Source organism: Sorex fumeus, unplaced genomic scaffold (genome assembly GCF_029834395.1).
Source record: "Sorex fumeus unplaced genomic scaffold, SorFum_2.1 ptg000014l, whole genome shotgun sequence".
In the NCBI taxonomy this organism is placed as follows: domain Eukaryota; kingdom Metazoa; phylum Chordata; class Mammalia; order Eulipotyphla; family Soricidae; genus Sorex; species Sorex fumeus.
The window spans coordinates 32727590-32751924 of NW_026606071.1; the positions used below are offsets into that span (position 1 = coordinate 32727590).

At 41.8% G+C, this 24335-nt stretch overlaps 1 protein-coding gene across 1 annotated transcript in view; it reads right to left on the reverse strand.

Annotated features, from left to right (window-relative positions):
• The window catches only part of BARD1 (BRCA1 associated RING domain 1), an 87018-nt gene extending 63024 nt beyond the window's left edge, over window positions 1-23994 (reverse strand). The window contains exons 1-3 of the mRNA XM_056111816.1: window positions 23988-23994; window positions 10624-10680; window positions 2749-2897 (exon numbers count right to left, since the gene is read on the reverse strand). Coding sequence (XP_055967791.1) covers window positions 2749-2803 — 55 coding nt within the window. The 5' untranslated portion in view covers window positions 2804-2897; window positions 10624-10680; window positions 23988-23994. The remainder of the gene's footprint in view (window positions 1-2748; window positions 2898-10623; window positions 10681-23987) is intronic.
• Window positions 23995-24335: the final 341 nt, after the last annotated feature.

Below are 24335 nucleotides of genomic sequence, written 5' to 3' on the forward strand. Positions count from 1 at the left end.
GGGAAGGAAGGGAAGGAAGGGAAGAAAGGAAAGAAAGAAAGAAAGAAAGAAAGAAAGAAAGAAAGAAAGAAAGAAAGAAAGAGAGAGGATCTTCCAGCTCCTGAAATTCTGATTATGTTATATCTGAGTGTCAGTGAAGCTCCAATTTATCTTAAGAGAAGCCATGATAACATCCAGCACTGCTCAAGTCTGATAATGAACAAAGTAATTATACCTCATTATAATAAGGAAAATTGACACAAAATGATCTTTGGAAAATTACTTATCATAGCTTTCTCCCAGAAAGTCTATCTCTAGGCTAAAGAAAGAGAACATTCTAAGAGGCCTCCAAGGTCCCACACAAAAATTTGTTCTAGACTTCCTATTTATATATATATATATTGCTTTTTTGGTCACACCCAGCGATGCACAGGGGTCACTCCTGGCTCTGCACTCAGGAATTACCCCTTACCCCTGGCAGTGCTCAGGGGACCATAAGGGATGCTGGAAATCGAACCTGGGTCAGCCACGTCCATCCGCTATGCTATCACTCCAGCCCCTAAGTATATATTTTTAATTGGAAAATATTCCACAGCCCAGAGAGCTCAAAAGGCTGGTGTGCATCATTTGCCTGCTGGAAGCCCTGGTTTGCTGGGGAGTCACTGGTCCCTCAAGCGCTGCTGGCCACGATGCCCTAGAAACACACCCAGAGCATCGCCTGAGCACAGGCAACCGAGCCTCATTGACTCTGCTTCTGTCTCTATCACCTTTCAAAATGCCACTGTGAGTGGTGAAGGTTAAATTGTGTTCCTCCCAAAATTCTCCTTTTCAAATCTAAATCCCCCTCGAAATGCGAACTTCCTTGAGAATCAGGTCATTAAAAAAAAGATTACTCAAGATGAAAAGGGTGGGTAGGACTCAAAAGCAGATTTAATTCTGACCACCTCCCAGGCATGGATGGAGGGACATGAAGACTGTCCACAAGCCAAGGACGAATCCCAGACATGCCTTCCCTACCTCAGGGACACGCAGTCTTTAGAACTGAGACAAATTTCGGTTCCGTCACCCCACCCATAACTGCTATATGGTTACCCTTGTGGCTAGGATATTATCATACTGGCAACAGTCGAATCAAAACATACTGACAGCTGCAGACTGCAAAGCAGCACCCCAAATTTCAATGCCTGGCCACATTCCTAACAGACCATGCGACCTTGGGCATCTAGAGAAAGCCACGCTAACACAGACATGAACGTTTTACATAGTACACGGCTAATTCCTGACAAAGAACTCCTGCTTTAGCCATTGATAATGCATACGGGAATGAGACAATCTCTGTAGCTACAAAAATAAACAAGTGGGCAATCAATATAATTTTTCCTCACTGCATTCTTAAAAAGATTTATAACATAATAGTGCTTTTTGAAAGGTAAACAGTTCTTTTAAATGTCTGTAATTAAAACTAAAAACAAGTAAAATTCTATGATTTTAATACTTTTTTTGTTTTGTTTTGGTTTTGGTTTTAGGGGCCGCGATGCTCAGAGCTTACTCCTCACTCTGCATTCAGAGACCACGGACCTGGTGGGCTTGGAGGACTATATGGGATGCCGAAGATTGAACCCAGGACAGCCACGTACAAGGCAAACGCCCTATCCACTGTACTATGGCGCTGGTGCCCGATTCGAATACTTCTTGAATATAGGGACTCAGGTCAGTCAAACTAAAGATTATTTGCCTTGTTTCTTTATTGGGTCCATCAATTTCACCATTAGCAGTTCATAATAACAAATCATGTTGAAAATATTACATCAAACGATTTTAAAGCCGAAACCAACCACTTGAAATGACCAACAGTAATCATTCATAGCATCTTCCAGCTAAGAAACAGTTTTCTTAAGAACACAACTAAAATGATGAAATCTGGTCAATAAAGACAATTCCAATATCTAATTATCAAGAGTAAAAACACTTCCCAGAGTTAATCACTTCTCAGCAGAGAGCATGATAGGAAAATACATAGTTAATACAAAATCTAGAAACAATTTGAAAAACATTAATCCCACCCACATAGAAAAGAAAAAGAATATTAGGGCTTTGATCATTTAAAATACTTGTCTAATTCAGTCTGGAAGTGTGATGCATGGAAGAATGTTTTAATTTATCCTGGAGAATTGTATGAATAAAGGATTAAAACTATTACAGATTAAAAAATAGTCAATATATTTAATACAAAACTCAAAATTGCAAAAAGCAGGCAATAGGTTATTTTAAAAAAAAGTCTCTGGACTGACAATCAGAAAAAATGAGCTTTATTTCTTCTGTTTATAGTGCCAACTGATGTGTGATTTTAGGCAAGATTATTTAACCTCTGCTTCTGAGTTTCTCACCTATAAAAAAAAGGGGGGACAATTGGCCTTAATTAACTCTAAGGTACCTGTCATTTCTTAACCTAATTCCAAACATTTAGGAAGCTTTAAAAATCTGAAATGTTTCAATCCTAATAGATCTTTTACATCCCTCTCGGAGAGCCCGGCAAGCTACCGAGAGTATCCCGCCTGCACGGCAGAGCCTGGCAAGCTCGTGATGTACTCGACATGCCAAAAACAGTAACAAGTCTCACAATGGAGACGTTACTGGTGCCTGCTCAAGCAAACTGAACAACGGGAGGATAGCTACAGGACAGTGCTACAGTGCAGACCTTCTGCATGCCTCAGATTCATCTGAATTCATCAGTTACCTAATAAGAGAAACAGTGATAATATTTCTTACCTGAAACATTACTGCCATATATCAAACTTCGAAGCTTACTACAGAGCTGGATCATGCTGTCCAATTGTCTGTTTATCTTGACATCTTGTATCCAGGCTGGAGTGTAACATACTGGACATTTGCTTCCAATGTAGTCACTCACACAATTACTTGAAAAGGAACAACAACGACAAAAAAAAAAAAAAAAGATCAATATATTTAGCAAAATCTGAATTCCAAATCCTAAGCACAAGCAGAATTGAAACAGAAGTGAAACAGATTGTTTTAACAATGATCCGAAAGATATTCATCAGAAATGGTTTGTGAAAAAGGATGATACACGCGGGGGGGGGGAGGGGGGGGGGCGGAATCTATAGCTGTTTATGTAACTTGCTCTGAAGACAGAAGTCAGACAGGAAGTCCACTTTAACTCCCATCGGCATATCAATCTCCAGTTTCTAAAGGGCGAGAGTACAGAAGGCTGCATGGTAGGGTTGAAATTTTTCCAACTTTTAAAAAAAATGTTTCAAATTTTTTACAAATAGGACATGTATATTTTAATAAGTGTCTAAAGCCTTTAAAACAGTTGCGGAGATGCCCAGAGAGAGTTCGACTGGTTCAGTGCACAATCTGCATGCAGGGGCCGGGCACACCCTGAGCACAAAGCCAGGAGAGCATAACTGTGATGGCCCCAAACAAACAACTAAAGTAGTTGTTGAAAAGATCTTGAGATCTTCCACCTATTTTTATTAGGGGATGGGAGGGGTGGAATGAGGGCAGAGAGGGCTGTGTTCAAGGCTTGTTCCTGGTTCTATGCTCAGGGATGATCCTACGGGTCCTTGGGGAACTATATGGGCTGCCAGGAATCGAACCAAGTCAGCCAAGTGCAAGGCAAGCACCCGAACCCGCTGTACTATCTCCCCGGCCCCATGTTCTTCCACATTTTAAACCTGTGAACTCAATTAAATTTCCCTGGGTTATTGAAGACTTACAGTCTCGGTTAGCGAGGGTTTTCCTAACTTGAGGGCTACAAAGTGCTCATACACATTTCAGGAAGATGTACACAAGTTCTTGTAGTTAATAAAAAGTAGGGAGAGGATTAAGCAAATCCCCCCGAACCCTATGTTGAGGACTCTGCACATTACCAGATGGGCTTGGGAGGAAATGATAGTGAACTGCTGTGAAAGCGACCACTGCCCCCTACAGAGCGGCCCTTTTCAAGTGGCCCCCTCTCATCTGTAGGCCCAAGAACAGTCTGAGAGTCCAGATCTTTCTATCAAGAGTCTTAGATCACCAGCTCTGTAAAGGGCCAAAGCCAGATCTCACTGAAGCTTAGTTTCTTTCATTCTTTTTTTCCCCAGTGTAACAATGAAGTCACCCTTTGGAGCTATCAGGGCAGGATTCATTAAACTGAAGCCACGCCAAAAAAAAAAGTCAGCCACACTTGGTCTGAAATCACAAAAACCCGTGTAGCATTGGTTTCACTGTGCCACAGTGAGAACTGACAGATAAACCTAGTTGGAACATGGAATCCTAGCGAGAGCTCACAGCTCTCTGGGGGGAAAAAAATCCCCATGCTGACAATAAGAGACTGGTCAGTAGGCTTTTGCTGCAGGAATGTTTGGATTCCCCCTTCGTATCTGACAGACCTCCTCCTATGCCTTGTCTTGTGCTGTTAATTGCAAACCATATACCCAGACACCACCATGACATGGCCTGGAGACCAGATGGTATTGGACTACCGATGGCTGGCTATGTTACGGGGCCTCATATTCCACAGACCTGTCCATCTGCTATTTTGACTATAGAGCTTATTTCCACGGAAGCCTGTTCTCAGCAGAGATTTACTGGAAGAGATGCGTGTCTTGCTTATGGAGTGCAATTTGAAATGGCTAGACCTGGTCAACATGGCTGGTGACAGACACTTTCTACAGAACAGGCCCTAACTACAAAGAATGTTTCTACTGCCATTATTGGTAAAGACTTGGAGCTTACAGCTGATGATGATGATGATGATGTGCTTCCATGGAACGTCTTGAAAAAAAGAGTAAAAAGCACATTCTGGTCAATTTTCAGGAAAGGCTGATGAACCAATGGAACAGTAGAAAGTGACAGCCAGTCTCTATGTGAATTAAAATATGTGAGAATGAAAAAATACGTTGTGATAACTACATTCCATACTGTGAACCAAAAGATGCAGAGTGGTGCAATGGTATTTTAGGAATCACAATATAGACATAAATTTTTTCCAAGCAACTCACTAAAACAATAAAATGTAATGTATGTTTCTTTAATAGATAATAGACTCTAAATAATCATTTTCTAGAAAGTACAGGTATATGAACAAATGTCTTTCTATTAAGAAGAGTACTTTTAATTATAAGAACTGTGAAATAAAATGGTTTCACAAGTTGGTTTAAAGGCATAACAACAAACCTTTCTGCATCCTTTAGAAGATGGCATAATCCTAATCCAAAGTAGCTCAATAAACAAAATAAATGCGAAAATTACACCCTAGCAGGCAGAGACCTTCCAGATCTTCGAGATGGTTCGATAAATGCAAAATTTCTTTAACCACGAAAGAAACTTTTTTGAATGTGTTTGTTAGAATGTTAATAAACATTCTTAAACTGGAATCCCAAAATAGAAGGATAAATTTATTCCAGGAGATGTCAATCATCCATTGGGCAATAGTCAATTATCTGAGGAACATCCATGAAATATAATCAAAAATCCTCATTACTAAGTATGGTCTCCACTTAACCTTTGATAAAGGAGCAAGAAATACGAAGTGGAGCAAGGAAAGCCTTTCCAACCAATGATGCTGGGAAAATTGGACAGCTACATAAAAAGCAATGAACTCAGATCTCTCTCAAACACCAGGCACAAAAGTCAAATCAAAATGGATTAAAGGCTTCAGTATCAGACCTGAATCCACAAGGTACATATATGCAAGGTACATATATGCAAGGTACATATATGCAAGGTACATATATCCATGACACTGAAGCTAAAGGCATCTTTAAAGATGAAATACCACTGACCCACTGACCAAGCAAGTGGAAGCAAAAATAAGCAAATGGGACTACATTAAAAAAGAAGCTTCTGTACCTCAAAAGAAATGATGACCAGGATACAGAGTCAGCCCACGGAATGGGAAAAATTATTTACCCAATAGCCATCAAATAAAGGGTTAATAACCAAGCTATAAAAGGTACTGATAGAACTTTACAAGGGGAAAAAAAAAATTAAAGTCCATCAAAAAAATAGGGAAAGAAATGAACATAAAATTCCTCAAGGAAAAAATAAAAATGGCCAAAAGGCACATGAAAAAAATGCTCTACATCACTAATCATCAGGGAGATATAAATTAAAACAACAAAGAGATACCATCTCACACCAGAGACTGGCACATATCAGAAAGAACAAGAACAACAAGTGTTAGCTCAGATGCAGGGAGAAACATTCATCATTCTCATTCATCACTGATAGGAATGTCAACCGGTTTTCCTTTTGGAAAACAATATGGGCATTCCTCATTAAGCTAGAAATATGACCTAGCAATACCACTTCTGGGAACAGATCCTGGAGGCACAAAAACATATACCTGGTGGTGCTCAGGGGTTACTCCTCGCTCTGAACTCAGTAATCACTTCTGGCAGTGCTCGGGGACTGTTATAGGATGTCAGGAATCGAACTTGGGTTGTCCACATGCAACATAAGCACCCTACTCATTGTGCTATCACTCTAGCCCCTAAAATATCCATTCGAAGTATAAGATAAACTAATGGAAGTTAATGCCCCAGGGTATAAAAAAATACTGATACAGTCTTAGATTCCACACTATAAGCCAAACAAACTAGCATTTGTCAAACAGTGGTACAATATAGCCAAAATGAAAATTCACAATTATCTATAAAAGACATTCCAATGTTCCTCCTTTACTCAACTACAGATACATCTAAGACCAGATTTTTTTTCCCCTAGATGTGTTAATCAAAGGAATAAATTACAACAAATTAAATACATACTCGGCATGAGAATCTAGCTGTCTCCTATTAGGCAATAAAGAGGTTTTCAAAAATGTAAAAAGGTGCCACTCTTTTCCCTACTTTTTCCTTTAGTTTATGAACGGTCACGGTCCTCCCGTTGTTCATTGATTTGCTCAAGCGGGCCCAGTAACGTCTCCTTCGTGAGACTTGTTGTTACTGTGTTTGGCATATCGAATATGTCACGGGTAGCTTGCCAGGCTCTGCCATGCGGGCGAGATACTCTCGGTAGCTTGCCGGACTCTCCGAGAAGGGCAGAGGAATCGAACTCGGCTCTGCCGGGCTGGCTGTGTGTAAGGCAAATGCCCTACCGCTGTGCTATCGCTCCAGCCAGTTCATTTTTTTCCTCAGAAATGATTGTTAGTTTGGAAACAGACACATAATACAAGGGTAGGCTGCTTGTCTTGGTCACAAACAACCAGGGTTCAATTCCCAGCACTGCATATGGGCCCTGGCAGGAGTGAAGCCTCAACAAAGACCCAGGACAAAACCCCAAGTACAGCTGGGTTTGGGGGGGGGGGGGGAAAAGACCCACTAAAACTGAATTATTATTCAGTATATACAGTAGACTTGTCATTGATCTTTTTTTTTTTGTAAGTCACAGCAATTTTTTGTTTACCTCCTTCCCCAGCAGGGTGCGGCAATGCTGGCCTGAAGATCCCTGAGCTCCTCCACCTTACACTATCCCCCCCACCCCACCCTAAAAGTCCCCTTTATGTGCTAACACATAAACAAACTAACAAAGGAGCACTTCTCAGGGGCAACTCCCAGTGGCGCCTGAGGAAAAGGTGGCAGTGGCATGTGAGTGCTGGGGACCATACCCAGACTTCCCAAATGAAAAGCGTGTGTTCAGCCTCCCAAGCTCTCTACCACCTCCTTATCCCTATTTTTTTCTGGTCACACCCATCGTTTCTCAGATACTACTGCTAGGTGATACAAAGGGTCGTATTTTACTTTTTTTTTGGGGGGGGGGTGCTTGGCGATCCCATGGAATCCAACCTAGGGCTTCAGCAAATCAAACTCCATCATGCTCCAGACCACTGAGCTACATTCTCAGACCAGAGTACTTAATCTGGATTAGGGATTAGGCCACACCCATTGATCCTCAGGGAACCACGCAATGTTTAGGAATACAATCAGATCAGGCAGCCCCATGCAAAGCAAGCATCCTAACCCCAGTACTATCTTTCCAGCCCTGGAGTCCTAAATTTTTAAGTAAAAAGGACTCTGAGACGAAATGTTTGAGATGTCCTGCTCTGTGTCTCAAATGACCCCCATCTTAAATATAGCGCATGGACTACTTTTCCTGGGGATTGTCATAAACCCCGGACACTGTCAATAAGGGAAGTCTGTACACCTAGAGTCTCCTCCGATTTCTAATGGTTTCAGCTGGATTAGGGCAGATTCAAACTATTTTAAAACCCCATGATGTTAAGGAGTGTTACGTCAGTCCCAAACTCAAAGAATTCAAACAGCTGGCCTAATTCTTGGCCTAACATCCAAAAACCCAAACAACACTAAGTCCAAATTCATTAATTTTTTTTTTGGGGGGGGGAGTGTCACACCAAGAGGTGCTCAGGGCTTTTTTATGATTCAGCAGTCATGGATCACTCCTGGCAGGACTCAGGGACCATATCAGATATTGGGGATTGAATTTAAGTCAGCCATGTGCAAGACTTACTACCGCTCTAGTCCCTGAATCCATTTTTTAAAAGATATTCTCATGGCTCTCAAACCATTTTAAGAGTCACAGTGCCCTGCGGGATCGACAAACACAACATATGCACACACTTCACTCAGTTTCCTGGAGTTTGCTATGCTCCAGCAGAGTGACTGCAGAGCGAGTGCAGAGCTTTGAAACCAATCTGTGAGCTAGTGGAAACAGGCTTCATTTCATAAGGGGATCATGGGTGGCCTTTTGGAAGAGTGACATTTGAGCCAAGACATTAATAAGGAAAAGTCAGTCTGAGGAAAATTCAGGGTTAAGTACATTTCAAGTGAAAAAAAAACAAAAAAAAAAAAAAACAACAGTGCAAGTCAGGAGTGAGCGGCCAAACGTAGCTAACAGAAAAAGGGGAGAGAGGGTGACAGGCAGGAACTTATTCGGAGACTGGTGGCCCTTGGTACAGAGGCACTGCATCCTAAGTGCAGTAAGAAAGCTTTCAAGGATACTAAATACAGACGGGATTCACCTGCTCCAAACTATCACTGCCAAGAATGCAGAGAGTGGGGCAGGGGACCAGTTGCGAATTTAATACAATAGTCTGAGGTAAGACATTTTAATGGACCAAACAGTGGATATAAAGACAAGTGAAGCAAGCAAAAGCCCCAGCCACCCCAGACTCAGGGCACATTCTGAGGCTGAGCTATCAAGAGTTTAGTGATGTGGGATACTGAGGGGAAAAGAAACAGTCGGGCCTGAGCTGTTCTTCTGCCTCAAGCAACTCTGCAGTCCATCAGCACAAATGTTTCCTGCTACAAGGATAACAGAGGCAGGCAGGAAGAGCAGATCAACATCTGCTTGATCAACAGATCGGCTCTCAATACCGCCGGTCTGGAGGCCCTTGATCAGAGAGAAAATGGGAACAGTTCTGCGGCCATCCTTGCCCATCCTTCCACTGGACATGCCCCATATAACAGGCCCTGCGGCTTCTCCAGTAAATAAATTTGGAGCCCCACCCTGGGTGCCTCCCAGACATCCCCAGGGCACTGAAGTCAGGAAACACATCATTTCCATGCGATTAAGCTTCCTATTACAGGTAGCATGTGCCAGAGAGTTATAATTTGGAATGATTTAAAGGTTGCTCAAGAGGTTCTATTAACAGAAATTACACAAAGATATTCAGTCCTTTAATTGATTTCTCCTGAAAAGGCAACAGAATGAGATCTTAAGGAAAGAAAAAAATTGAATATCCTAACCTACAAGCCGAAGACTTGTAATGTAACATGAATATAATTGCACAGTAACTGTTACGGGTTGACTTGTGTGCCCATACTGAAATCCTAACTCCCAGTACTTATAAATGACCTTATTTGGAAATAAGGTCTTCGCAGATGATCAAGTTGAGGGGTCCAGGGCAATCCCTAATATTCCTAAAAGAGAGAGAAATCTGGACACAGAGACAAACACGCAATATGGGAGAATGTCACAGGTACATGAGAACAAGGTGAGTGACGTCACAGAAACCAAACACTATTAGGAGGTAGGAGAGAAGCAGAGAACCAATTCCCTCCCAAGCCTCAGAAGGAACCAGCCTCACTGACACCTTGCTTGATACCTATCCAACACAACTACAAGACGATACATTTTTGTTGCTCTAAGTCACCCACTTTGGGGGTCCTTTGTCACAACAGCCCTAGGAAACTAGTACAATAATTAGACAAAACAGACTTTCAAGAAGGAGCAACCGCTCAATGAATTGAATGCATACTTTGCACTGAGGTTTGGCTGTGGGCACCGTCAGAAGCAAGGGGCAGGGAGTGGCCCCTGGGCACCAGCTGATACTGTCCCCCACCCAAGAAGAATAAACAAAAAGAACAACAGACCAAAAAATTTTTAAAAAGGCTTTCATAATCTGAAAAGTCTAGATTCCAAACAGAAACAAGACATTTTTGAACTATATCTGAAATGCATTTTCCCCCATGTTTTGCAAGTTATGAAATTTATTAACTGTGGAGAAGCCATCCTCTTTGAGTTTTAATTTTCTGATTTGTACACTAAAAAAAATTACAGGGATGAAAATAAAATATGCAGTTAATTTTGCAGACCAGAATCATAAGGTATTTACTATTACCAATAGGATTATATGACTATCATCTGAAAAATGGTTACATATTTCTTACTTACCAACAGAAGATGTGCTCACAGCCTCCTAAACACACAGGATCCCTGAGAATGTGAGAGCTGTTTGAAAAAAAGAAACACAATCCCAATTTAAGTCACTGTTACATAAACCTCCCCACCTACAATTTCTTAAGTTCAAGGCCCAACACTGATATGCATTTCTCCCTTTCTCAAAGCAGAAGACAAGAAGGACATATTCATTTGAAAGGCTGTTATTCCCTGTCATATCACACACCTGCTGAATTCAAATAGGAACTACAAAACTTGGTATAAGCCATAATGCTTTTCTAATCCAAATACTGTGAAATAATATAAATTCAAATCCACTTACTTACCCATAGGCTCCTAAAAACTCTTTTATAACTACTAAGCTACACCTTCACCAAATGATTCGAATTGTAACCCACAAATAAAAGGACAATATAATGCATGACCCAAATGGCAACATTTCTGAGAGAAGGTAGTGGGTACTGGGGCAGCAAGTGTAGACCAAGGCTGTCCCAGGAATACTGGGATACCTTAGACCCCACTGGCTATAACACTGTGGCTCACATTAATTGCAACATTGGTTCCTGGCCACTGAAGAAGCCACCGATTTTTTTGTAGATGCCTGTCAAAAATACTGCTGGTACAGTTCACAGAAAGGAGATTGTTTTGTTCTTTAAGGAACTGCAGGGAGGAACCATCAGGTTCTGCAGCCTAAATGAGATTCAGAGCACTGGGAGATGAAAGGAAAAAAACCCACACACAATTATTCCCAACCCTGTTCATCAAAATACCCATCCCACCTTATAAACCTAAAAAGGTAACAGCATTTACTAATAAATACACATCGAGTTATTATATTCAGAGGGTGTAATGGAGCAAAAGCAAACAGACCTGCAAAGCTCTTAAAAGATGAACATTTTTTGTACACTAACCCTAGGACCTTGAGATATTTACACCATTATTATCCAATTACCTCTGTACACATACAATATATAAATACTGTTTCCACGTCTCTTCGAAAGATCAAAAATACCACACTGCACATTTTAATAGATATTAAAGCGAAACTGAACTTTTAGAAAAACCGCTAAAAACAGAGTCGATACCCCAAACGCTATCCTCAAGATACTGAAAACGGTGCTCACTGACATTATAGAACCCATTACTTTTTAAAACCTCACAATAGCTGACTTTTCTATTCCACTACGCAGAACACCATGATCAAATAGAGCCTGTGTTGTACCACCCACTCTGTGATTCTGGTAAAATTAAGTGACCCATTACTGTTTATGTGACTCCTGTAATTTGTGTTTTTTAGAGGATCTAGCAAACCTGGCCTCTTATCTCCAGCAGGTGTTAAAGTCTACTGCTCTCCAAGTTCTGTCTCTGAGATGTTACCAGTGAAATGCTGGGAGTGGGGAGAGAGCACCCCGGGGCTGGGGGTGTGCTCTGCCTGCAGGAGGTCCAATCCCAGGCACCCCAGGGTCCCCTATGCCCAGATATGTCACACTTTTGGGGCTGGAGAGATAGCACCGTGGGTAGGACATTTGCCTTGCACGCGGCCGACCCGGGTTCGATTCCCAGTATCCCATATGGTCCCCTGAGCACCGCCAGGAGCAACTCCTGAGTGCAGAGCCAGGAGTAACCCTGTTCATCGCTGGGTATCACCCAAAAAAGAAAAAAAGAAAAAGAAAAAAGAAAGAAATGTTACACTTCCTCTCCACCACATTGGTGGATAGGCCCCACCCCCAAGACCCAAAACAATGAGGGCATGACACCTCCTATCACAATCTCCTCCCTCCTCTTTTATTCTGTCACCTTCACCAAACCTCTAAATTCAGGTTGCTCTTCACCTGCAGACAAGTGTATTCAATCCACAGATTCCTCAGCGCTCCAATCCAGTCCAGGCCACAGAATAAACTACCCCAGAGCCCTCTTTCCACCCACCTCTTTGACCGAGGCCCCCATCAGCACACTGCTAGGTAGGCCCCATCCTCCACTCCACCCTGGCCTGATCTCAGGTTATGAATGACCATTCTAAAAAAAGATATAGTTTCTCTAAAAACTTACTCAGAAGTTTTTTTCACCTATGAATGAATCTCTGCCAAAATGATGACAACCAAATGAACAGATGGCTATTCATCTCCATGCTCTGAAATCCCATGAACTGTCATGAAGCCAAAGAGAATGAGCTATTTTACCACCTAGATTCAATCCTGCCTCTCCCCCTGCCAGGCTCAGAGAGAAAGATCCCCTGAATCATTGTTCCTTGCTGTTCTCCTGGGCGGAAAGATAGTACAGGGGTTATGCTTGCTTTGCATGTGGCTGGGCCTGGTTCACTCCCTGGCATCACCAGGAGTGGCCCCCAAGTAACATTGGCTATAGCCCAGACCAACTCTCCCAAACCCACAAGAAAAAAAAAAAAAAAGAAACAATCTGCTTTATTGGCTCCAGGTGCAATATGCACAGGGCATCTCTCCTTGAGTCTAAAACAATACACAAAGGTAAAGGTAAAGGCCCTCCCGTTGATCGTCGATTTGCTCGAGCGGGCCCAGTAACGTCTCCATTGGAGACTTTGTTGTTACTGTGTCTGGCATATCGAATACTCTCGGTAGCTTGCCAGGCTCTCCGAGAGGGGCGGAGGAATCGAACTCGGGTCGGCCATGTTGGCCGCGTGTAAGGCGAACGCCCTACCCGCTGTGCTATCGCTCCAGCGATAACAACAAAGTCTCCAATGGAGATGTTACTGGGCCCGCTCGAGCAAATCGACGATCAACGGGAGGGCCTTTACTTTACTTAATACACAAAGCAAAAAAAAAAAAAATTGTGAGGTCACCTCTCAAGGCCTTTAGTAAATATCCTACACGTAAACGTAATTCTATCTTCCTTCCCTGTGAGCTTTATTTCACACCACTCACGGCAATTTTGGTCCGCTTTCTCCACTTCTCTATAAAATAATGTTGAGCCCTGGCTCTTTCCTAAAACCTTTCCACCCATTGTTTTCATTTTCTCATAGTACATTTAGGTACCGGTCTCAGCATTTCCTTCAATCCCCATCTCTCCTTTGTCTTGTAGAAGAGACCCTGCTTTCATGCTCAGACCCTTTATCTACAGCTCTTAACGTCCACTATACCAACCAAGCACCTCTGGAGAAATAAAAAAATGCATGCCCTCTACACACAAACATATATGGTTTTATATATATTTTTAAATATATTTAGATATATGCACCATAGTATACACACACACAGAGAGAGTAAAGTGAGGCCTCCAAAATAATGATGAGCAGCACTAGATCACTGGGAATAAACAGTCATTCTTCAGACCCAGCATTCCCAGGTCAAGTAATTGCCAGGAATGGTCCTTCGACTCCAGAGGGCCCTCCAACACCCCCTCAAAAATGACTAAAGATTACTTTTGTACTCTGAATTCCATACAGCCCTTTCCAACTGCTGGAATTATTAGCTAATAAGTAATAGGAAAAACTTATATTTTAAGTAAAGAAGGAAATAAACGTCTTAAATGAAGAACGAATCAAAATAGCTTAGAAACTTCTTTGGAAATGTGGAGATAAGTACTTGAAGAACTACGGAGATAAAAGCAATTATGTCTGGAATGGCACCCAAGGGTGATAAGGGATAAGGCAAAATGAATGTTCTCATTAGAGTCTTTTCATCAACCATATCCATCTAAAATTTTAATAAAAGGTTTTAAATATAAAAACGTATGAGGAAGAAGAAAAAAAAAAACTGGGAAATTGAGCTTCCAAGTGACCCACCAATCTAATCCACTTCTGGGAATCTAGCCCAAAAGCCCAAAATCTCTTTGCAGAAAAGAAAAGAAAAGCATGCCTATGTTCACTACAGCATTACTGACAAGAGCCAAAATCTGAAAACAACCCAAAGGTCCAAGAACAGACAAAGAAAGCATGGGGTATCTACACAATGGAATACTACTCGGCTCCAAGCAAGGAAGCAACTTGCAGCTTATGTGGATGGAAGCAGAAAGTACCACGCTGAGTGAAGGAGACAGAGAATGATTTCTCTTCCGAATCGGGATAGAAAAACTCACAGCATGAAAACACAAAGCAATAGAATCGAAGTAAGGTCTAGCCCCCAAAACAGTGCAGAGCAGGGCTGTGAAACAGGACAAATGAGGCAGGGACAGGAGTGGGGAGATGGGGAAAGGGCCAGGAGGGAGCCTGGAGTCCAGCTTGAATGGAACCGGGCACTGTGGGGTTAGTATGGGGTTGTGATGTTGTATGCACAGATCCCGACCGCTTGACAGTACTGGAAACTAAAAATCATGGTAGCTAAAGTAAGTCTCTAAAAAAAACAAAATTCTATGAACAACAAAAATGTTAAATAATATTTAATAATAGTTAAATCATGACTATAGCACTGTAGCACTGTCCTCCCGTTGTTCATCGATTTGCTCGAGCAGGCACCAGTAACGTCTCCATTGTGAGACTTCTTGTTACTGCTTTTGGCATATCGAATACGTCACAGGTAGCTTGCCAAGCTTTGCCATGCGGGTGAGATACTCTGGGTAGCTTGCCGATTTCTCTGAGAGGGACAGAGGAATAGAACCCGGGTCAGCTGCATGCAAGGCAAACGTCCTACCCACCGTGCTATCGCTCCAGCCCTAAATCATGACAGACTGACCTAATGTGTAAGTGTAAAAAATGCTTATATAAATTTTTTAAAATATATTTTTTAAAAACTCTTAAGATACACAAGAAATTCATGGTGGGTTTGAGAGAAGAGGATTCAGACCTATTATTCACTTAGCATCTGATGACTTGGGGCCAGAGAGCTAGTACAGCAAGCAGGGAAGCCCTTGCCATGTTCTTGGCTGACCTGGGTCCAATTCTCGGCACCCCACATTGTCCCCTGAGACCACCAGGAATAAATTCTTGAGCAGAGAGCCAGGAATAAGCCCTCCCAGGTGTGGTCCCAAAAGACAAACGAAAACAAGATGACCTGACAGTGTGCTGTCTTAGCTCTCTGACATATGCACATACAACTGGTCAATTCTTTTGAAGGTTCTTACAAAGTTCTTCACAATCTGCTAATGCCCAAGTGCTCTCTTATTAGAAATCTCAAACACCCAGTTTCAACCTGCCACTGCTCAGATTATTCTCCCCAGCCTAAATTAGATTCCCTCTCCCCCCCAAATTATATAAGGCCAACATATTGCCTAAATAGTACCCAGGATGGCATAATACAAATAACATTACGCAAAGCAGCACAGTAATTTCCCCCGCAGTACTGAGCCCTGAACTTGAGACTTTAAACATATTAGGCTCCATGTACTCTATGGAGCTATTTCCCTGGCCTGACACAGTAATTCTTAGATTTTGGTTTCCATTCTGTGACTGACTTTTGTGAAACCTAAATCATACACCAGACATGTGAAGAAATTGATTGTTTTATACCTGTAGAGTTTACAAGCCAAATTAATATGGCTCAGGAAAGACAGAAAAAGCTCTGAAATTGCAAAGATAAGGCATCTACTTAGGGTTCTGTAAATAAATGTTGAAAACTAATAATTTTGCATTTTATCTGCTTATTTGCCTATTTTTCCATACAAATTGTCCTACGGATAAGAGATCTTTGACTTTCATTTGTCCTGAGTGCCCCAAAAAACCATTACCCGCCAGCCAGAATGGTCTGTGAACTATGGACAGCCATGATTTCAATAAATCCATACTGAATGAATCCAATGGCAGACTGCATTTCAGAAATGCATTTATAGGAACAATTTTATGTCATCCTGACTTCTTGTTGATCTGCATATACAGTAGTAAAAATATTCAGAAGACTAACAAAGTGCATTTATATGGTAACAGGCTTCTTTCTCCTCGTTAACCTTATCTCTAGCTTTTATTTGTGTCATCAGCCAAGAATTAGGAATGATTCCAACGCGCTTGTAAACTCAGCCATTTTAGATTCTTCTCTGGGGCAGACAGGCTCTTCCTGCTCCCAGGTCTCTGAGTTACAGACATTCTGCTTGTCTCCTCTACTCTCCCACGCAACCTGGACTTCCAGGGAAGACAAAAAAAAGCACATGGAGTCTTGTTTCTAGCATCTATGCTGGAAATCTGAACAGCAGATGAGCAACTGCTACAGGTCAAGGAGATTCATGAAGCAGGATTTCTCTAGCTTGAAAACCCAGTTATTCTCCTTTTCCTCCCTGCATTCATCTTTCTCTTAGTGCACTCGGCAGCTGATTTGTCAAGACTGGTACAGTTCTAGGACCAGAGCAGGGATGAACACACTAATGGAAACAGATTGTCTTCAAACAGAACAGTCAAACTGATGCAAATTTTTCTTTACCATGGGGGGAAAAAAAGAGAGCAAAAGCGCAAGATATTATTCTGTTGGATCCCTCTCCTTCTGACTAACTTCACTGAGTGGTGGCGGGAAAACTGACATTGATGATGGGAATGGTGTTGGAACACCGTCTGAAATGCAATCATGAGTTTTTTTATGAGATTTTCATGAGTAAATCATGGATAATTAAGCTAAAAAAATTAAACCTTAAAAATAAAAAGTAAATTCAGTTGAAATTTATAATACTGAAGCAGGTTCTGTGGGCCCCATACCAGGCCAATTTCACGGGGGCACCCCAGATGGAGCAGGTGTGCTCTCCCCGCCTAATCCAGAAGGAATCCCGCCTACTCCAGAAGGAATCCCGGCAACCAAGAGCTTCCACAAGCAAACAGACACCCCACACCCCATCAGAGATCCAGGACTGAATCTCCAGGCGTCATGGCAGCAGAGGACCTGGGATGCCCCTCCCACAATTTGCCTCGGGTACCATCTTAGCACACCAACAGCCCTGGTTCAGAGACTCCCAATTAAATTCCAAAAGGGCTGGAGCTATAGCACAGCGGGTAGGGTATTTGCCTTGCACATGGCTGACCCAAGTTCGATTCCCAGCATCCCATATGGTCCCCTGAGCACCACCAGGAGTAATTCCTGAGTGCAGAACCAGGAGTAACCCCTGTGCATTGCCGGGTGTGACCCAAAAAGCAAAAAAAAAAAAAAAAAAAAAAACGGATTAGTGCCATACAGAGATGCCTCTGGAACCCAACCATTTTCAATCTAGAAATTTACATTTACAATCACGGCCACACGAGCTCTCATGATATTCAAAATGAGCAATGGAAAAGAAATTATCAAGCATCTGCCCCTGGCAGGTAGGCTTGAATGGTAGTGAGAAATTTCGAGCAAGACATAATGTCCAAAATTAGAGAGATTATATTGAGGGAATTGTCTGCCATGGAGGCAGGGTGAGGACTGGGATGTGGGTGGTGGAGAATGTGCACTGGTGGAGGGATGGATGTTCCAATATTATATGGCTGAATGTCAAACATGAAAGCTTTGTAAGTCTATCTCACGGTAATACAATAAAATTAAAAAAATAAAAAAGTAATGTGGAGTAAATGCCCAATTCAATCAGCTTAATCAATGGCTGAACAAATAGCAGTACTCCTACATTATTTAAAAAAAAATACTGAAGCAGGAATATAATTTCATTTCTTAACTGAATAGCTTCCTAAACTTCCAAGCATTGTTGACTGTTTGGCAGATGGTCACATAGAGCTCTTAAGTCGTCAAGGTCACTTTAGGTGTGGACCAACACAGTTAGCGAAACACACAAGTTTCCTGGGTCAATTAAACAATGTGTATTGATTATCAGAATTAAAATTGTTAGCAAGTAAGAGATATAGTTGACAGCCAAGCCACAAAGGCTTCTTAATTTGTGAGACCTGACTCAAATAATAATAAATCATGTCTAATTGGAACTCAGGTCGGCCATGTTGGCTGCGTGCGAGGCAAACGCCCTACCGCTAGGGGAGCCGATAGCACAGCAGGTGGGGCATTTTGCTTTGCACAAGGCCAACCCGGGTTTGATTCAATATGCCAAACAGTAATAAAAAGTCTCACAATGGAGATGTTATTGGTGCCCACTTGAGCAAATTGATGAACAACAGGAGGACAGTGCTACAGTGCTACATGTCTAACTAATTGTGATAAATACTGAATAAATCAATGAGTCAAATATCCCCAAAAGCTAAACAGGCAATAAAATTTTATAAATGAACATAGCAAAAATCTAATTATCAAGCTACAGAAAAAAGTCATGTGCATTTAACTCAAATTTGAGTGGTTTTTTTTTTTGGGCGAGCTGGGGAAAGGTGATGGGGGGGGTCCCACCTTTCAATCCCTGTACTATCTCTATAGTCCTGCAAATAGCTTTACTCTGCCTTCTAGTACCTTTCCTCCAAAGCATAACAATATCTAAGTAATTATTAGTATTTCCCCATCTTTAAGACTATATTTCTTTCATGTTCAAATGCTGCCTTTCCAGGCCCGGAGGCAGGGATTTCACCTTATCTATTCTTCCTACCTCATTTCCAAAACGGTGCCATGGATTAATGAAGATGTGGTATATAGACACAATGGAATACTATGCAGCTGTACGGAATGACGAAATCATGCAATTTACTGCAACCTGGTAAGAACCAGAAGATACCATGTTGAGTTAAGTAAGTCAGAAGAAGAAGGCCAAATATAGGATGATCTCTCTTATCTATGGTATACGAAATATTGGATGAGGAAACGTATTGTGGAAAAGGAGGGTGCCTAGATCACCCCTGACCCCAGTGTTTGGAAAGGACAGAGAAGGAAAGAAATCAAGGAAGGGTAGAAGAAAATGGGAAGTAATGGATGAACAGACATCAGGGTTTCAGTTATACTGGTGATGTGGGTGAGTGGCATAGCCATATGTCCAAAACAGAGACTCTAACAAAACGAAAAACATGAGATCTAAGCTGCAACCACTGAAACTCTGTAATGTGCCTGTCACATTGACAGGCAGGAGAGGATGGGAGTTGGGGGTGGGGAGAAAATATAGGAACACTGGTAGAGGGAAGTTGACTCTGATGGTGGGATTGACGTTAAACTATTCTATGTCTAAAACTCAAGCATCAACAACTTTGTAAATCACAATCCTTTCATCAAAAAGAAAAAGGTGCCTCTGAAATTTCAATACATAAACTCTCAAATTTCCAGTACCAGCCTAGAGTCCCAGAGTTGTAAGCTATGAAGAACATGGAAGGTTCTCAACGCATCCGCTGTCTCCTACAGTCACAAACACTATGGAACTCCAATGTGCAGCAGCCTTTAAGGGAACTGTGCTTATTTAATTTCTAGCTCTGAATCCCAGGGAGAAGGTCCTGTGCCTTCTACCTCTATCCTGAGATTTTAGTCACTATTAACAGGGGTGATTAAGCCCGAGAATCTGTGAAGCTGGGCAATGCAGGTCCCTTTGGTACTTTGATACACAAAGGTGCCTTCGATGTGATCCTAGCCTGCTTTCAGCTACTAACTTCCTCCGAGGAAATGATGCGTCCCCATGCCATGAGTATAAATGTGAACCTGTCTTTATGAAATATCTACTATGACTGAAGGGGACAGACATCAAAGAGCCCAAATACCACATGAGGAAATAAATCCCCCAATTTGGAGGAATATTTATGGCCCTTTTTGTGTATGTCACACTGAAGTATAAAGTTTTAATCAACATTTTGTGTACAAAGTACACAAATAATGAGGGAATCTAAGAAATAGAGTGCCTCACACACAATTTGTACATTTTCCTTTTGTTATAGTCCAGGAGACCAGAACCTCACAAAACAGACAAATTATTCTCCTTCAGAAATAACTACGATAACCAACTGAAAAGTCCGTTGTTAGGTTACTCATCACTAAGATCTGACCCTGTCTTAAGTCCCTGCCCACCTAACTTACTGTCCCTTGATTTATTCTACAATACCTTTTAGCATTTTATTCTTTGTTAGTAATTCCCCATCTGCATCCACCTGTTAAAAAAATCTATTCAAGGTCTAATGCCAAAGTCCATGAAAGCTTCCCTTGATCAGCTCCACCCAAGATCTCTTCTTGTCATTCTCAGTTTTCATAATGGATCATCAGAAATTGAACGAGCTTTCTAATCCTGATGATCAAGCATACACTCTGAAAGTAGCAAAGGTTAGGGGCAGAGAGACAGTAGCAGGGGTTAGGCATCCACCTTATAGGTGGCCAATTCTGGTTCAATTCCCGGAGCCACATATGTTCCCCAGAGCACTACCAGGAGTGATCTCTAAGCACAGAACCAGGAGCATGCCTGGTATGGTCCCCAAAACAAAACAAAAGGAAATATCTAAGTATCTTAGCACTGCACAATACCTAAGACTACTGGGTATTCTACTAAAAAGATCAGCATTGCAGTAAACCAGATAAAGGAACTTCCCTCTCACGGCTCAGATCAGCCCTCTGAATGTGAAACTAATGCAGAAAGACTCAAGTGCAATGTACAGGCCAGGAAACCTGTTCTCCAGAATTTTAGGAACATCCAAAAGTTGAACATAGGGGTCAGGACATCCAATCTTCAGAATCTTACAAAATTCACAGAACCATTAGAACTCCACAGACACTACTCAGTGAGTACCTTATAAATATTAATCCACTGAATTCCTGTAGTTTGAGTAGAAACTACCAAGACTAACTCATGATCATCCTGTTGTTCGTCGATTTCCTCGAGCAGGCACCAGTAACGTCTCCTTCTTCCTAGCCCTGAGATTTTAAAAGAGCCATTTCAATGCTCTTTCAGGATTAGGAGAATGAGACCCATCATTGTTACTGGTATTTGGCATATTGAATACGACACGGGAAGTTTGCCAGACTCTGCCGTGCGGGCAGGATACTTTTGGTAGCTAACTAATGAGTTAAAGACTAACTCATTTTGTGGAAAATGGAAAGGAATGAAATGCAAAGATGAAATAACCTGCTTAAATAACCACTGTACAAGGATTTGAAGCCAGAACCCAACCCCTGCTGTCTCCAGATTCAAGCGAAAACATTACTCTTGATGACCTTTGAAATAAGAGATCATTGAAAAATTATAATCACCTGTCCTTTAAAAATTAAAAAAAAAAAACCTTAACTAAAATTTCACAACTGAAAAAGGCCTCTGTGACCAGCTTCCCAGGCCAAATGCCTGCACACACAATTCTGAAGTTGCCAGTGAGCATCCCAGCTCTGGGTACATAATTTCATGGGGTTTTTCTCTCTGTCTCTATCTCTGATTCTATCTCTGGCCCACTCTCTCCTGTGGCGTCATTCCTAAATAAAACTTATTTTGCTTATAAAGGTAAAGGTAAAGGCCCTCCCGTTGATCGTCGATTTGCTCGAGAGGGCCCAGTAACATCTCCATTGGAGACTTTGTTGTTACTGTGTTTGGCATATCGAATACTCTCGGTAGCTTGCCGGGCTCTCCGAGAGGGGCGGAGGAATCGAACTTGGGTCGGCCATGTTGGCCGCTTGTAAGGCGAACGCCCTACCGCTGTGCTATAGAATTTCGACTGTCACAAGGGCCAAATCAACACAGCCACCATCACCAAAAAAAAAAAAAAAAAGTCAAGAGGTAACGAATGATTTGAAATGACAAATGAAAAAGCCACATAACACCTGGGCTTGTGTAGGCTGCAGGTTCTATTAGCATTTGTTTCCTTTAGGAACATATTATTAGGATGCTTTCTGCCAGCTTCTCAAAATGATATGGTCTTTTTTTTTTTTTTTCCAAATCTTTAAATAGCTTCGATCCAGTGCTGAGGCTTGGCCGGAGCACAAACGTCACATCTGGCCTCTTGAACAATTTTATCAGCTTCACCTTGGAGCCATACGGACGCTAAGGGTCAAGAAAGGATGCCCTGTAACGTAGCCAATCCACCCTCACCAGCAAGTAGCGCTTGCTGCAAAATAGATCCAATGAGCTCCACGAGACAGATGACAGCTGGGCACACCAGCGAGATGACAGCTGCAAGCTGACTGGGAGGGTAATCGGGGTAATGACGAGCCCACTGGTAGAACTTTCTGAGAGGATACGTTGACACACAATTCCGAGTAACATGACACTGATTTGAATGGTGGGGAGCAAGAGCAAGAAATGGAACAACCTGAATTGCTACGAGGCAATGAATGACAAGAGTAGAGAAAATATTTTGGCCTCTCTGGGTTAAGTAAGGGGCAACTGGTCAAGCTTCACTCACTGCAATGCCCAACTCGCTACAACGCAGACACCAAGAGGGGAAAGCAAAATCATTTCTAAGTGTGAAGGAAATTTTATAGCAAAAAGACTTTTAAACTTAAGACATACACTTGCTAAGATTATAGTCTGGCAAACTGCTGTCTGTGTGACACATCAAGCCAACAGGCTGAGGGTTTTTTGAGGGTTTTTTTTTTATTTGCTTTTTGGGTCACACCTGGCGATGCACAGGGGTTACTCCTGGCTCTGCACTCAGGAGTTACTCCTGGCGGTGCTCAGGGGACCATATGGGATGCTGGGAATTGAACCCGGGTCGGCTGCGTGCAAGGCAAACACCCTATCCACTGTACTATCTCTCCAGCCCTGTTCTTTATTTTTTAATGGCTTCTGGGTTAAGATTGGTTTTCTTTCCTTTTGACTCCCACCACACACCAATTTTAAAAGTTGTGGGGAAAACAATTGAGAACCAAGACTGTTTATGACCTGAAAAGTATAAAATATTTACTATGTGATCCTTTACCAAAAAAAAAAAAAGGATCCTTTTGTTAAAATCTGCATCCAAAGAAACAGTGGGTATTTTACTTAATCCATCAATAGCACACATGCACTGCTGTTTAAATCACTGAAGTTTCAGAATCATCCTCCAGCCAACAGGATGTGCTATATTAAGGCTGCGCCTACTTTACTGAGGTCTACTTTTGGTCCTGTGGCTGGTCGTATTTGCTTACTCCAGACAGAAACCAAAAAATATTTGGAAGGGAGTAAGAGGTGAAACTGACTATCAGATTTCAGGAAAGCCTACAGATCACTGACATAAATTTCCCAGTCTCTTTCAAGCCAACTCTTTCAAGAAGAGATGATGCTATTTTTCTGACACCACAAGCAAGACTTTTCATGTGTAAATTCAGTCTCTTCCCACCTCATAGAATGTCAGTTTTCAGAAGGAGTTCCAATTTTTGCTTGCTTTGTTCACTATGCATTCCTCCAAAGCCTCAAACAGTATCTGGCAAAGTGTAGGTACTAAATAAAATTTTTATATGGGACTGTGTATGTGCTAAGTAAATTTTTTTTTATATCTCACACAGTGTAGGTGCTAAGAAAAGGTTAGCACAGGAGCCTAGGAAGGTAACATTTAACCACTCAGATGGGGAATTTGAAGGTGAAAAGGTTAAATGACTTTGTACCCTTCAACAGTGCTAGAGGTGAACTCAGTCTTACTTTATAGCTGCTGCCCTGGTACATTCTAGACAGAAATGTCCCACCTGAGAGTGTAACCTTTGCTGAACTATGACAGGGTGACCACAATTGAAGATGATTTCAAATTTCTTCCTCTCAGATGATCCACTTGTTGAAAGAAAGCACACACAACTCAGCAAGATTCCGTGTAATCATCCTAGCAAACGAGTGACTTTTCCAAAGAGTGTCACTTTGTCATTAGGTACTCAAGCTTTTGTCAAATAAAAGTTAAGTGCAAAACCCTTGGTTAAGTCCTCTTCAACTTTTTTTTTTTTAATTTTTCTCAATGCCAGCCATTGAATTCAAGGCCTCGTAAAAGCAGAGACAGAAAAGATAATACTGAGGGTAGGGCATATGCCTTGCGTGTGGTTGAC